The sequence below is a fragment of the Nicotiana attenuata genome, unplaced genomic scaffold (assembly GCF_001879085.1).
Source record: "Nicotiana attenuata strain UT unplaced genomic scaffold, NIATTr2, whole genome shotgun sequence".
Classification (NCBI taxonomy): Eukaryota; Viridiplantae; Streptophyta; class Magnoliopsida; order Solanales; family Solanaceae; genus Nicotiana; species Nicotiana attenuata.
In genome coordinates this window covers 24,714-39,887 of record NW_017673663.1, presented here as the reverse complement: position 1 = coordinate 39,887, position 15,174 = coordinate 24,714, and the positions used below count along the sequence as shown (strand labels likewise).

At 41.8% G+C, this 15,174-nt stretch overlaps 1 protein-coding gene across 1 annotated transcript; it reads right to left on the bottom strand.

Moving 5' to 3' along the window:
* Window positions 1–8,645: 8,645 nt before the first annotated feature.
* On the bottom strand, window positions 8,646–9,275 carry LOC109216981. The gene is made up of 2 exons (XM_019381198.1): window positions 8,985–9,275; window positions 8,646–8,879 (listed from the first exon to the last, which is right to left on the bottom strand). The coding sequence occupies exons 1-2, from the start codon at window positions 9,273–9,275 to the stop codon at window positions 8,646–8,648; spliced, it is 525 nt and encodes a 174-aa protein (XP_019236743.1).
* Between the last annotated feature and the right edge of the window lie 5,899 nt (window positions 9,276–15,174).

Below are 15,174 nucleotides of genomic sequence, written 5' to 3'. Positions count from 1 at the left end.
CTTATTTGAATAGCTTATATGTAGAAGAATTCATGATATTTGTAATTGATACTTGGATATATCATGGAAGTATCTTATTTTACACATGTGGTAGAGATACTTGTTTTAAATGGATGCGTGATCAATCTTTTGTAATTTTTTTGTCATGCACATGTTTGAACTACATTAAGAGAGGTTTTTATTAGACAAATCTAAGTAAGCATAAATTTTATTGGTATGATGATGTCCATATGCTTTTAAGGGAGTATATACACCTATTAGAATTAATTGGGTTAAGTGGACATATGGTTACTATCTTATTTTATTCCTACCATTTTTTCAAATTAGTAGATGCCATTTACTAGTGCCTTCCTTCTTTTTCTTGCAAGGTCAAAATTCGAGGACGAATTTTCTTCAAGAAGAGGGGAATGATAGGATCCTAGGAAGGTCAACTCTATTCAAGGACAAGGATGAAGCTTTGGAATCTCAAAGAGGGCCTTTAACAAGATATCAAGCTAAAGAGTTGCAAAACAAGGTCATTAGACTTCAAGTGCAAATAAAGAAGTTGTTAATTGGGAGAAAGAGCTAAAGGATAAAGGATATGAATTGCCTAGATGTTAAAATTATTTTATGGCCCAAATTTATGTCCAAGAAGAAGAGTATTGAATCCCAAGAGACATCCTTTGAAGAAGGTCCTAATCAACCCATTTTTGGATCATTTTGGCACCTAAAATGTGTCCAAACTTGCAGCCAAATAAGTCCTACATGAAGTCATGTTTTTATAACATAAAAAGAACTTACTGTATGTCAAAGAAGGGTGCAATAGTCCTGCTATAATTTGAGTACAAGTTGGTGCCAAGTTGCTTGCAAATTTCCTTCAAGATTTTCAAATTTTCAAGATTCTATCCAAGATTGATTTTGGACTTTCAAGATCATATCCTAAGGTAGTTGGACTTTTTGTCCTAAGTAGTTAGGAATTTCTTTCTTTTTCAAAGATTTCTAAGATTTTTAAGATTGGTTTTGGACTTTCAAGATCCTAATCCTAAGGTAGTTGGACTTTTTGTCCAAAATAGTTAGGACTTTCTTTCTTTATTTTTTTGGTAGAATTTCGTGACTCCCTCTCTATATAAAGGGATGTCTTCTTTGTTTTCATGGTAGATTATTATAGACAATATCAACAAAAATTGTGAGATTTTTCTTGCACTATTGTGTGTGGCTACTCTTGGATTTATTCTTCAACTTTCAAGAATCAACTTAAGGTGGTAAGATTAAACCCTTTTCGAAATCTTAAATCACTTCCAGGTATTCAAGAAATGTGATAAGTTTAGGCTTATTGTTGTTCTTGTTATTATGAAGGGTTGGGTTTCACAATCTATCTCTTATTTTTAATTCTTTATCAAAGGCGATTAGTTCTTCGTTAGCTAATTGTTGTTGTTGTTATGATTAATCTTCAAGAATAGACTTCTTGAATTCAAGAAACTCTTTCTTGAATTCAATCTATCTTTAATTTCTTGTATTTTTGTTTCTTTATTTTCTTTTAGCTTCTGCATGTTTCTTGATTTTCTTGTTTTTCTTTAGTAATTCTTGAATCCCCTATCGTGTTGTTATCAATGGACCATCTCTCGAGGCAAGACCAGGCCATGACAGAACAGAGGCAAGCATTGAAAGGTGCTTCCAACAACGCGAATGGAACAGGCCATACTCCTCCCGGTGCTCTCGCAAATCAAACAGCGCAAAGGGTTGATAACAACACCCCGAGGGGAGAGGTTGGCTTTGACGGAGCCAGGGGGATTGGTAGAGGATTCGGTAACATCAGTGGCAATGATCCCTTCAAAATCGAACTCATGAGATTCATGATAGAAATGAGCGAGCAAATGGATCAGAATGTGAAAGAGTTGCACGCTCGAATGGACCAAATTCCAGGTGCACCACCAGTGCTGAAGGGCGCAGAATCGAAAAAGTACACCCAGTTACCGTTCAAACCAAGCGCTGCACCAGAGTTGATTCTAAAGTGGCTCAAAATGCCGGATGTACTGAAGTATGATGGGACTTCGGACTCTCAAGAACACATCACAACCTATACAATGGCGGTGAATGGAAACGACTTGGCTCAACATAAGATTGAGTCGGTACTGCTGAAGAAGTTCGGAGAGAACCTCACGAAGGGGGACTTAACATGGTATTCACTCTTATACGAACACTCAATATATTCCTTTGAGATTCTTGCAGATTCTTTTATAAAGGTCCATACCGGGGCCATGATGGTCCAGGCCCAAAAGGCAGACATATACAGAATTTTGCAAGAAGAGTTCGAATTGTTACGCGAGTTCGTGATTAGATTCAAGAAAGAAAGGATGTAGTTACCGGCCGTGACAGATCAATGGCAGCTGAGGCATTTTCTAAGGGGTTGAACCCGAGGACAGAAAGAAAGCTTGCTCGAGTTTCAAGCAACCACATGGGCGGATGTCCATAACCCCTACGAATCAAATATAAGGATAGAAGATGATCAGTTTGGGCTTCCGACATCAACTAAAGGTCGGGATCAAGAAAAAAACATGATAAATAAAAAAAGATTTGATGCAGATCGACGGTCTTCTAAGGGTCGTTACTTGCCCTACGAGAGGGCTGAAGGACGCAACAACAAGGGATTCTGGTCGGTGGATAGGTTCGCCCCCGAATGAAGGGTTGACCGCACCCGAAAGAACGGGTTGTTGCAGGACAACGAGGTATCGAGTTCCCGAGATTCCACTTATCCTAGGCAATCCGAGTATAATTTCAATATCAGCGTAGTGGAGCTTGTATCGACGATTAGGAACATCAAGTAAGCACTATTCCCGAGGCCGATGAGATCCAATACCAGCTAGAGGGATCCTAATTTATGGTGCAAATACCATGGGACTAATGGCCACCGAATTAGGGACTGCCTCCATCTGCGTGAGGAGGTAGCAGTGTTGTTAAAGAACGGGCACCTCAGGGAATTTTTAAGCGACCAGGATATGAAAAATTATGGTCGTAGTCGAGACAATGTAGAGCCCTCGAAGATCGGGGAAGACCCTCCTCGACTAACTATCAACATGATTTTGGGGGGGAACGAAATCAATGGTGTAACCTTCTCGGTAGCGAAAAAGACAAAAGAAGCGGTGACACATAGCAAGAGACTCGGGAAGTTGCCGAAGACGACATCACCTTCACCAGAAGAAGACGCCGATGGACTCCTTCTACCCCACAATGATGCCCTCGTAATTTCTCTTAACATTCTAGATTTCAAAATTAAACATGTTTTGGTGGACCCAAGAAGTTCCGCCAACATCATTTAATGGAGAGTGATGGAACAAGCCAAGCTAACCGGGAGCATCATTCCGCCAACAAAACTCCTTGCCAAATTCAACTTAGCAAGTGTGACGACTCGATGGGAGATCTTGCTGCCCATGAACGCCGAAGGGGTCATGAAGAATACCTTATTTGAAGTGGTGGACGACGACATGGGCTACAACATAGTTCTCGGTAGACCATGGTTACATGAGATGAAGTCGTGCCATCAACATATCACCAATTGCTGAAATTCCAGAACCCAGAGGGAGTCAAACAAATAAGAGGGGATCAACCGACAACAAGGGAAATGAATGCGGTATCAATTTCCAGTAGTAAAGGGAAGGAACCCAACGCATAGAAATTACAGGAACCGACGCCTGCTCCCGAGCCAAGTGAAGATGACAAAGGGGGGGAGTCGTCAGAGTCCTACCAGGTACCAAGATATTTTTAGGTACCGGAAGAAATGGACACGACCAAGTCCATTGCAGAAGAGCTCGAACGAGTGGCTTTGTTCGAGAAACTCCCGGAGAGAAAATTCCACTTGGGGACAGGCCTCAACCCCAAGCTCAGGTCAGGATTTATTGATTTTCTTAAAACTAATGTCGATTGTTTTGCATAGTCGCACGCGGATATGACATTTATCCCGGTAGAGGTAGACGTTCACAAGCTAATCCTGGACCCAAGTATCTCACTGGTAAGGCAGAAAAAGAGCTCGATAAGCGAGGTTAGAAACAGGTTTGTCAAAGAAGAGGTAACTCATTTACTTGATATCGTCTCAATCCGGGAGGTAAAGTATCCCGGCTGGCCAGCTAATGTAGTTGTTGTTTTGAAAAAGAATAATAACTTTTGAATGTGAATAAACTATAAGAACTTGAATAAGGTGTGCCCGAAAGACTCGTTCCCACTGCCAAACATCGACCAAATGATCGGCGCCACGGCCGAGCACGAGTTAATGAGTTTCCTTGATGCCTATTCCGGGTACAATCAAATTAAGATAAACTCAGAGGATCAGGAAAAACCTTCGTTCATAACTAACTTCGGCACATATTATTACAATATGATGCCCTTCGGGCTCAAAAATGTCGGAGCCACTTATTAGAGGCTCGTGAATAAGATGTTCGAAAAACAAATAGGTAAAATAATGGAAGTGTACATACATGATATGTTGGTCAATTGTTTGAATGCACGTGACCATTTAAAATGCCTCCAGGAAACATTCGACATCCTAAGAAAGCACCACATGAAGCTCAACCCCGAAAAATGTGTGTCCGCAGTTAGCTCCGATAAATTTTTGGGTTTCCTGGCAAGTTCTAGTCTGGGAAGACGAAGGTATGCAATCTCCTATATATTATGTTAGCAAAATTCTGACGGGAGCAAAAACTCGTTATCCGCACCTTGAAAAATTGGCCTTAGCTCTCATTGTCGCCTCTCGAAAACTAAGGCCTTATTTTCAGTGTCATCCTATAGCTGTGGTGACAACTTTTCCTTGCGAAATGCCCTTCACAAACCTTAGATGTCAGGTAGGTTGGCCAAAAGGGCAGTTGAAATCAGTGAATTTAATATTGAATATAAGACCAGGACTGCGATCAAATCACAAGTTTTGGCCGACTTCGTGGTCGATTTTAGTCTCGGGCTACTATTTCTGGCCACAAAAGAAGCGGTGATGGTGTCGGAAATGACATCAGGAGTTTGGACCTTATTCACGGACGGAGCTTCCAACATAAAAGGGTCCGGTCTTGGGGTGGTCTTAATCTCGCCCTCGGGAGAGATCCTAAGGCAGATCATAAAAACTGTTCCCTTGATTAATAATGAAACCAAGTATGAGGATTTGATTGCAGGACTTGGACTGGCCCGGGGGCTGGACTCCTAGGTTATTAAAATCAAATGTGATTCCCAACTAGTAGTAAATCAAGTATATGGAATCTTCGACACCAAGGAGGAACACATACAACAATATGTGATTAAAGTTCAAACTTTACTCGCACAGTTCAGGGAATGGTCGATCACCCACATCCCAAGAGAAGAAAATGCAAAAGTAGATGCATTGGCCAATTTGGGATCATCCACGGAAATAAAGGAATCAGATTTTGGTACTATCGTACAACTCATGCACTCGGTACTGGATGTGGACGGTTATTATGAAGTAAATACAACCAACTTAGTCTGGGACTGGAGGAATGAGATCATCGATTACCTTGAGCATGAAAAGCTGCCCGAAGATCTGAAGGCATCCCGGGCACTCCACACCAAAGCAGCTCGTTACAGCTTCTGGGGAGGGCAGTAATATAGAAGGTCGTTCCAATGCCCGTTGGCCCGATGTTTGGGAGCCTCGGGGGCAAACTACGTCACGAGAAGGTTCATGAAGGAATTTGCAGGAATCATTCCGGTACAAATTCTTTGGTGCTAAAATTAGTCAGAGCAGGATACTACTGGCCTCGGGTAGAACAAGACGCGGAGGCATTTGTTTAGAAATGCGACAAGTGTCAGTGTCATGCACCGTTTGTACACCAACCGACAGAACTGCTGCATTCGATACTATACCCATGGCCATTCATAAAATGGGGGATGGATATAGTCGGGTCGTTGCCACCGGCTCCAAGGAAGGTAAGATTTCTTTTAATTCTAACCGATTACTTCACTAAATGGGTTGAAGCAGGTCCTTAGTAGAAAATCAGTGAGTGCGAAGTGGTTGATTTCCTATGGGAAAATATAATTTGCCGGTTCGGAATGTCGAAGGAGATTGCCTGAAAAGTCACAGTCTCCAAGTTCACAAAATTTCTTGAAGACCTGAAAATTAAAAGAATCACATCTTCACCATACCACACAAGCGCAAATGGGTAGGTAGAATCAACCAATAAGGTGATTATTCAAAACCTCAAAAAGAGGTTGGAAGCAGCTAAAGGCAAGTGGCCCAAAGAGTTACCGGAAGTGCTATGAGCATACCCAACGACGACCAAATCGAGCACAGGGAAGATGCATTTTTCTCTCGTATATGGCACAAAAGCTCTTATCCCAATGAAAGTAGGAGAACCAACCCTGTGGTATATCCGGGCAGACGAGCAAGCAAATAATGAAGCATTGCTGGTCAAATTAGAGCTACTTGACGAGCGCATGGACTTGGCACACATAAGGATGGTGACCCACAAACAAAGAATGGAAAGATACTATAACCAGAGGGCAAATCACTGCTATTTTAAAGTGGGAGACTTGGTTTTGAGGAAAGCAACTCAGAACACCCGGGAGCTCAATGCGAGAAAGCTGGGTCTAATATGGGAAGGCCCCTATTGGGTTTCTGCTGTCACTGGGAAAGGGTCATATGAATTAGATAACCAAGATAGAGTTAAATTGCCGAGCAACTGGAATGTGACTCACTCAAAAGGTATTATTGGTTATGGGCACCGCTTGTACTAAAAATATACGCTGCACTCTTTTTCCCTTCGACTAGTTTTTGTCCCAATTGGTTTTTTCTGGAAAGGTTTTTAATGAGGCAGCAACAAAAAGCATACTACGAAGGAAACATCATCAGCAGAGATAAGACCTTTAAATGACAAGGCATTGAAACAATAAACCACTGCGGGACAGTAAGATAGTCTTTGGCTTGATGGCAAATACCTAATTGGAATAAAAACTTACCATCAGACCAAAGGCTATTCAATCGTTCACGAGTGCTCTTTCCTTCAAGCCACTAGGGTGTGGTTAGATAATCTTTTTTTTTTGGTAATTAACTTTATTTTGTATTAATCACCAAAGAGAAATTGTACAAAACCATAGTCAACCTAACTCAGTTGACTATCTCAAAGCTAAAAAACAAACAAAGCATACCTATTTACAAACAAAATTAATGAATCTACTCTATTCCTGGCCAAAACTGTTGTATGTAACTCTTAGCTCGAGTAGCTACTCTAACATTGCATATGTATGCTATCTCCCGCACAAGGACATCACTCCCTCGATACCTTTGCTCAAATATACGTGTGTTTCCTTCAATCTATATTGCATGCGAAATCTCATCATAGATCATTTTGAAGATGCTAGCCTTCTTGGATTTGCCTTTTCCCTGCTTGATGATCCACTGAAGATGTTGATCCCAGCAAGTGGTAGACATATGTGATCTTTGAACCCAAGTCATTACTTTCTTCCACAGTTCTCTCGTGTATGGGCATTTAACAAAGAGGTTTTCCCTTGATTCATCCTGATCTTGACACATAACACATTGAGGGGTAATAGTTATACCCCAGCTGGTTAGCCTATCTTTAGTTGGCAATCGACCATGGAGCAACAACCACATAGTGAAGACTACCTTTGGCCTAGCAGTATTTTGGAAGATCAGACATTTCCAGCTTACTCTTGGTAAATCTCCTAGGAGTTGCAGGTATATTTGTCTAATAATTCTTTTGCTGTTATCATTTATATTTTGTGTTTGCAGCAGAGTTGCTCTAGATCCAATTGTTCGTCTCACCATCCAACTGGCTTGTTGTGGTATTGGCATCTGTTGTAGCTGTTGTTGTTTGATATAATATGCATTGATCCACCTTATCCATAGCTTGTCTTGTTTGTGTGCTAAGTCTCAGCAAGTTTTGGCAATTCCTGCTTTGTTCCACAAAGAAATGTTAATGAGGTTAAGTCCACCAGCTGACTTGGGAATACAAATCTTTTCCCATGCTACTAAGGACTTCTTGGTTATTGAGTTAGTTTCAGACCAAATGTAACTTCTACAGAGTACCTCTATCATTTTCAGTACCTTAGCAGGTAAGATAAACAACTGAGCCTAGTATGCTTGTATGCCAAAGATTACAGACTGGACCAGCTGCACACGACCAACATAAGAAAGCTTTTTAGCAGTCTAGGAAGAAATCTTGGTTGTGATCTTTTCAATCAATGGTTGCCACTATATGAGAGTTATTTTCTTGGTAGACAAAGGAATGCCTAGGTACTTGAAGGGTAAGGATCCACTTTCAAATCCCAGGTGTGTAAATAAATGTAGCTTCACATCTTGCTTCACCCCACCAAAATATACTGAGCTTTTTCCTAGATAAGCCTATAAGCCTGATGCCTGAGAGAACTGAGAAAAGTATTTATAGAGTGTGGCCACCGAGGATAGATTACCCTTAGTAAACAACAGAAGATCATCAGCAAAACTCATATGAGTAATGCCCAGCTTCCTACATCTGGGATGATATTAGAAGTTAGGCTCCTTCTTAAGTTCGTGCAGTGATCTACTCAAGTAGTCCATCACTATCGCAAAAAGGAAAGGAAAGATAGGATCTCTTGTCGAAGACCCTTGGCAGCATTAAAAGGTTCTGTGGTTTCTCCATTCACAAGGATAGCATAGTTGACAGTCTTAATACATTCCATTATCCATCTAATAAACCTGTTAGGAATCTAAGCTCCTCCATCACCTGTTGTAAGAAGATCCATTCTACTAAGTCATAAGCTTTTTGGAGATCAATCTTTATCATACATCTAGGGGATATCTGGGCTCTGGTGTAAGATTTGACTAGCTCATGAGCTAGAATGACATTTTCAGCAATCTTTCTACCAGGAATGAAGCCTGCTTGAGCCTCACAAATGATGTAAGGCATGACTTTCTATAATCTAGAAGAAAAGATTTTAGAGATCATCTTGTATAGGATTGAACAGCATGCTATTGGTCTGTACTCTTTGACTGTGGTAGGTTTATTCACTTTAGGTACCAATGTAACAGTAGTGCAATTTATGGCCTTATAGAGCTTTCCAGTTGAGAAGAACTCTTTCACGGCATCTATGATCTGAATACTGATAATGTCCCAGGCTTTCTTGAAGAAAACTGCATTAAAGCCATCAATACCTGGAGCTTTATCATCACCAGTTGCTTTAGGGCTCTCAACAAACTCTTGATTTGTTACTTCTGCACAGAGATCAACCCTTTGTTGGTGAGATAGTGTAGGACCACTCTTCATGTGCATTCTGTTGCTGGCAGGCAAGGTAGTGGCAGCTGTTCCCATTCAGCTTTTACAGAAATAAAAAATCTCTCTTTTGATAGCATCAGGGTCAGTCAATTTGTCTCCTAGCAAAGTTGTAATTTCTATGATTTGCTTCTTTTGAGTCCTATCCTTCATCACTGTTGTGAAGTACTTAGAGTTTGAATCTCCAAGTTGTATCCATTTTGCTCTAGCTTTCTGCTGAAGGACACTCTCTTCAATTAAAGACCACTTCTCAAGGTTCAGTAGTATTTTTTTCTCCATATCAAGTAAAGCATCAGTGCAACCCTGTGAAATTTTCCCTTGGATGTCACTCAGCTCTATTCTAGCCTTCTCAATTTTCTGAGCAATGCCCCTGAATTTCTTAGAGTTTGGAGCTTTCAAAGCAGGTTTCCGATCTTTCAATCTTGCCTAAACTGATTTCAAAGTACCCTATGCACTATGTGAACTCCATATGCTAGCAACTATTTGAGAGAAGATATCATGTTCTGCCCATATGTTAAAGAATCTGAAAGGCACTCTACCTTTCCATGTGGAGGATGTCAGAGTTAATAGCATAGGAGCATGGTCTGAAATTTGAGGCAATCCATAGTTTGTCTCTACATGACCCCAGGAAATCATCCATTCATAATATCCAAACACTCTATCTAATCTACTGCTGACCCTATCAGCTCCATGCTTCTTGTTAGACCATGTATAGTAGTCACCTTTCCAAGGTAATTCTGTTAATGCACTATGTTGAAGGCAGGCAGCAAAGTCTAGGATTTTTTAGTAGCTTACTGGGTTACAATATAATTTGTCATTGGGGTATAACACTACATTAAAATCCCCAGCTATCATCCATGGGACTGCTATACCTGGTGAGAGTTACTGCATGGTATCCCAGAGGGCTCTTCTTTGTTCAAGCCCATCGTATCCATACACTACTGTGAGTAAGCAGTCAATATCACTTCTTCTACTTTTTACCTGACAGTGTATCATTTGAGCATCATATTTAATACCATTAATAATCAAGTTAGTGGTATCCCATAGTATCCAGATCCTTCCATTACTTGCATCTTTGTAGTTTGTCAGCACATTCCATCCAGGTGCAATAGCTTTTGGAATCCTTTGAGCATTCCATTCCTTCACAGTAGTTTCCATGAGTCCCACTAGCTTAATTTTATTTCCTCTAATATACTCTCTTACCTTCTTTTGTTTATACCTTTTATTTACACCCCTTATGTTCCAGAACAACGAATTCATCATAGTTACATGGTATTTCCACCTCTATCCCATGTGGTGTGTGATCCTCATGTCTACTTGTTGATAAAGCTTCAAATCTATTCTTCATTGGGATGGGGTCAAGGCTGGGAAGTTGATGAAGTTAAGTTTAGGGCTATTCTACATTGCTTTGCCTCTGTCATCCTGCTTCTCCTTTGCAACTACAGGTATTATTATGTTGTGTTGAGCATTATTCCCCCTTAGGATCAGGTAACCTTGTTATTCCTCTTTGATCTGCAACTTTAACATTATTACCCTCTAGTTGTTGTTCAACAGATGGAGTTTGCTTTGCATTCTGAGGTTCAGTTGCACCATGTATAGGCCCTTTGGTTCTCCATTCTTGTGTGATAACCTTGTTACCCCTTGCTCTCCTTAGCTGATTTGGCTGTTGCATAACAGGGAGTGTTTGGGTAGTGCATTTATGCCCCGCAACCAAACATTTGTCACAATAAGCAGGTTTCCAGTCATAAGTTACATACTGTTGAAACTTCTTTCCATGAGGATCCATAACCATGATTTCAGTGGGCAATTCTTTTGTAACATTAACTTCAATAAGCATTCGAGCATAGGATACTCGAGTCTGCTTAGTAGTACACTCATCAGCAAAGACAGGGGTCCCAATTACACTAGCAATCCTGCTTAAAGAGCCAACTCCTCAGCACGATATAGGCAATTTAGGAAACTTTACCCACAGTGGCATAACAACAGGGAATTCCTCTGTGAAATTAAAATCTGGAGTCCATGGTTTTAGAATGATGGGCTTATTAGCAATTGAGTAAGGGTCAGCACATAATTTCTCTCGAGTATCTGCTGCAGATTGAAATTTAATGATATAATAGCCTTCATCATGATAGAACAGTTCAGGTTCAGTAACATGTGCCCAATGTAACTTGATGCATCGCTTCATTGCATTATACCCTGGGCCATCACCTATGATATATGCTATCAATGCACATCTCCATTTGTTCTCTTCCTCTTTTACTTCTAGCTTATCTAATTGAACCACAGGTTGACCATCAACAATTTGTGGTAGAATATAGGATAGTGACATACCATTAGTGGCAAATCTATTCTTCTGAAATAGAGTTGTCCATGGAGCTTTAGGTCTAGTAGGCTCATCAACCATCGCCACCTCTTCCACTGTTGATTTCTCCGAGTTACCTTGGATACATACTTGATTTTGAGCTTGATTTACCAGATTTACTGTTCCATTGACTGGTACTGGCGGGGAAGGTGCTAATTGACCAATTGTCACTGGGGTGTTCAGATCTAGCCTCTTAGAGATACCAGAGTTCGTCGATGAAGAGCCAATTTCACATGTAGTGCCTCCAATTGTAGCTAGATTTACAATGGGGACGAACGTTGGTGTAGTTATCTCTTGCGTCGATTTCTCTGTCAGTGGTTGATTATGAGTTACCACCGAGCTTACAAAGGTAGTTAAAGGTTGCATCTTAGGTCTACCGCATCCTCTACCTCTCCCTTTCGCCATGGCTGACACAGGCGGGGTACGTTAATTAACGTGCGCCGAGAGCATTTAGATCATATTATACGATATCATGGTTAGATAATATTTTGCTCGATAGCAAAGTTCCTAAGGGGAAATGAAGCTTGTTATCGAACCATAGATTATCCAACCATTCACTAGTGTTTTTCCCTCAAAGGAGCAAGACTTCTAGTGTTCTAATTCGCATTCTTCGCATTCGAACAGGGGGCAATAGTATGAGAATACAGCAACATGATTGCCACAGAAATCTAGACTATGAAATCTGGGAACAAATATGCCTCATTAGGACTGAGGACTGCACGGCTAGCCCCGTAGAAACAAGTTGTACAGAATAGCCACATGTATTGGCAATTTCTTTTCTTTTAGCTCTCGACCGCTTATGTACTTTTGAAGATAGAAGGAATAAAATGAAGTCCTTTTCTCATCTTGTTTCTTGTCCAAACGATGAGTTGATTTTATCATTTGAAAGTTAACTAAGTACTTCAAATGCTAGTTCCTGAATGAAAAAGAGACGTCCTCTTCAATAGCACCATAAATATAAGAGGTCCTCTCTTATGGAACCCTCACAGTAAAGGATTGGTTCCGGAAGAGTTTATGCCCTGAACCGAAATGATATCGGGGGAAAATATACTCGAAGCCTTGCCTAATTTGACGCAAAAATGATAAACCTTGTGCAATGCTTAAACAAAAAGTACTTTTATTTATTAATCGTGCCAAGCAGCACAAGTACAAAAATACAAAAGGAAAACAACAAAGGAAAAAAAAGCGAAAAAGCTAAACTATGTGCCACCGGAACCCGGGAAAAGGGAAGCATTTACGCCCCCGGGAGAAGTAGGAGGATCTGCTATCGGTGCAACATCTTGGCCGTCATCATCATTCTCTTCAAGCTCCTCCCCCGTTCCCGAAGACTCGGAACCGGTACTAGAAGAGTCAGTTGCATCAGGCTGAGCTGGGAGGCGTTCTCGGGTAGTTAACTCCAGTGTTCGGGCTTTGGCGATCTCGTCGTCGATATCAATAACGCCCGCTTTGGCCTCTTCCAAGGTTTTTCTCCTCATGTGGTACATAGAATGTGTCTTTTTGATAATGAGGGAATCCCCTTGGAGTTGAAGTTTATCTTTAAGCCTATCAACCTCGGTCAGAAGGCCATCCCACTCAGATCTTGTGACGCTAAGGCTAAGATCGAGGCCACAAATATTGGTTATATGAACCTTATTATGTTCCATGATCCTCTTATACTTATCCTCCATCTGGGCATGCTCCTCGGTAGCAGCAACCTCTTCATCTTTGGAATCCAAGGATGCCTCCAAGTTATTCACTCGTTCAATGGAGTCAGACTCTCGTTCGGCAGCAACAAGCATGTCATCTTTTAATTCAGACCACTTACCCTTAGCTTCTTGGAATTGAACATTTAATTGAGAAGCTTCTTGACTAAGGGCCACTACCTCCTGCTCGCTAAGCTGCAGCCGAGCCTCAAGATCATTCGCCTCAGCGGTTTTCGCTTCTAGCACCGGGAGGCGCGTGGCAAGTTAATTCCTATCGGCTAACAGTTGATATCGCTCGGACTTGAGTCCCGCTTTGTTAAGGATCAATTCCTGAAGGTCCTTGGAAGCGAGGAAGCTGTCCTGTGAATCAAATATCGAAGTTAAAAACCTTGTTGTAACATACGAAGAAAAACAAGCAGTCAGAAGAACAAGTACAATATCGTTGTTGCATTGTGCATGGCGTTATTTATCATACATGATACACTCCCCCAAAAGAGAGTGTATTTTCTTCTTATCTTTCTCTAAATCCAGCGGCTTCAGATAATTGTAAAGCTCCACCGTCCTGGACAACAGATGACACTCCGTAGAGAGACACTTCTTCTCCTTAAGGATCTGCAAAAGGGGGCGAGTAGTTGTGGCGCAAATTCCCGTGGTCAGGGGATTGGGGAGGAGGTACATCCTCCTCTCGGGCATTTGCAATCGGTGGGGGAGATGTAGCATTTGCTGGTGATGAAGGTATGGCCGGTGTAGAGGGAAATGAAGCCGATGGTGATGTAGGTTGAGAAGCAGCTGCGATAGAGGCAATGCTATTTGTTGGTTGCTTACCAACCGAATGCGGAAGAGGCCCGGTGCTCGGCCTCATAGTACCGGTATCAGCAACTGGGACTGAAAGGGGAGAATCAACATTCTCCACTAAGTCAGATTCTCCTAGAGCGCTCAGGAATCGTCTTCGGTTTGGGTTCTAAGCTCTTTAGACTAAGCATTTTATTAAGCTGATAAAGGTCGGTGTCTCCTTTGTAGGGATGCCCCTTCATCACTGGCTTCCCCATCATCAATAACCACAGTGGCTGCGGCTGGCTTGGGTGCGGCTTTCTTACTTTCTTATTTTAACCCTCGGCCAAGGAAGAATGCCGCCTTTTTAGTTGCTTGTTCTCCCGCCGGGGACTCCGAGAGGAAGTACCTGCACCGGAAGTAGACGCGAGGGCACCAGTCTGGGTGAGAGCCTCCTTTAACAACCTCGCAGCCTCTGTGGGATCGGCCAAGATATCCTCCTTAGGGACGGAAACAGAACCTTACGGGAGACCTGAATCCAATAAAAAAGTGGGGTTAGCCAATTTTCTTATGTACAAAGATAGAATGAAGGCAAAATCAGTTTACCGTGGTTCTTGGCTCTCCACCCGTACTAGTGGGCCAACTCTTTCCACCGGTGGGTCTCAGGAGTGATGATGTCCAAAATCTTCTGAACCCACCAGTCCAGGCTTCAACCCTTGGTGGTATCCACCGAGTTGCTGAAATAATGAAAGAGGAAGGCTTAGCAATGACATGAAACAACCTTTTAAAAAAAAATTAGACTTTAAACTTACGTGAACGAGTCCAGGACTCAAGGAAGGATAGATTTGTGGTCGGGATGATATCCTTGGTAGTAATGACGACAAACCGCTCCATCCATCCACGATCATTGTCGTCATCCGTGCTTGGTAAGCAATGCATGGTGCACGCTTGCTGAAATTTATTGGTCCCCCACGAAAGATCTTGTGGGAGTAGAGGTTCATCATATGAGCCAAAGTGAGGGGCTCTTTCGTTTTCTGGCACAGCCGCCGCAGACAGGCCACCGTTCGCCACAACGAAGGGCCCACCTATGCCAAATAAACCTGGTACCGGTGGCACAAGTCCA

Coding starts and splice junctions, on each gene's coding strand:
- LOC109216981 (XM_019381198.1), bottom strand. CDS start 9,275: ATGGGAACAGCTGCCACTACCTTGCCTGCCAGCAACAGAATGCACATG. Junction 8,880..8,984: donor ATTGCACTACTGTTACATTG/GTACCTAAAGTG, acceptor TCTAGATTATAG/AAAGTCATGCCTTACATCAT.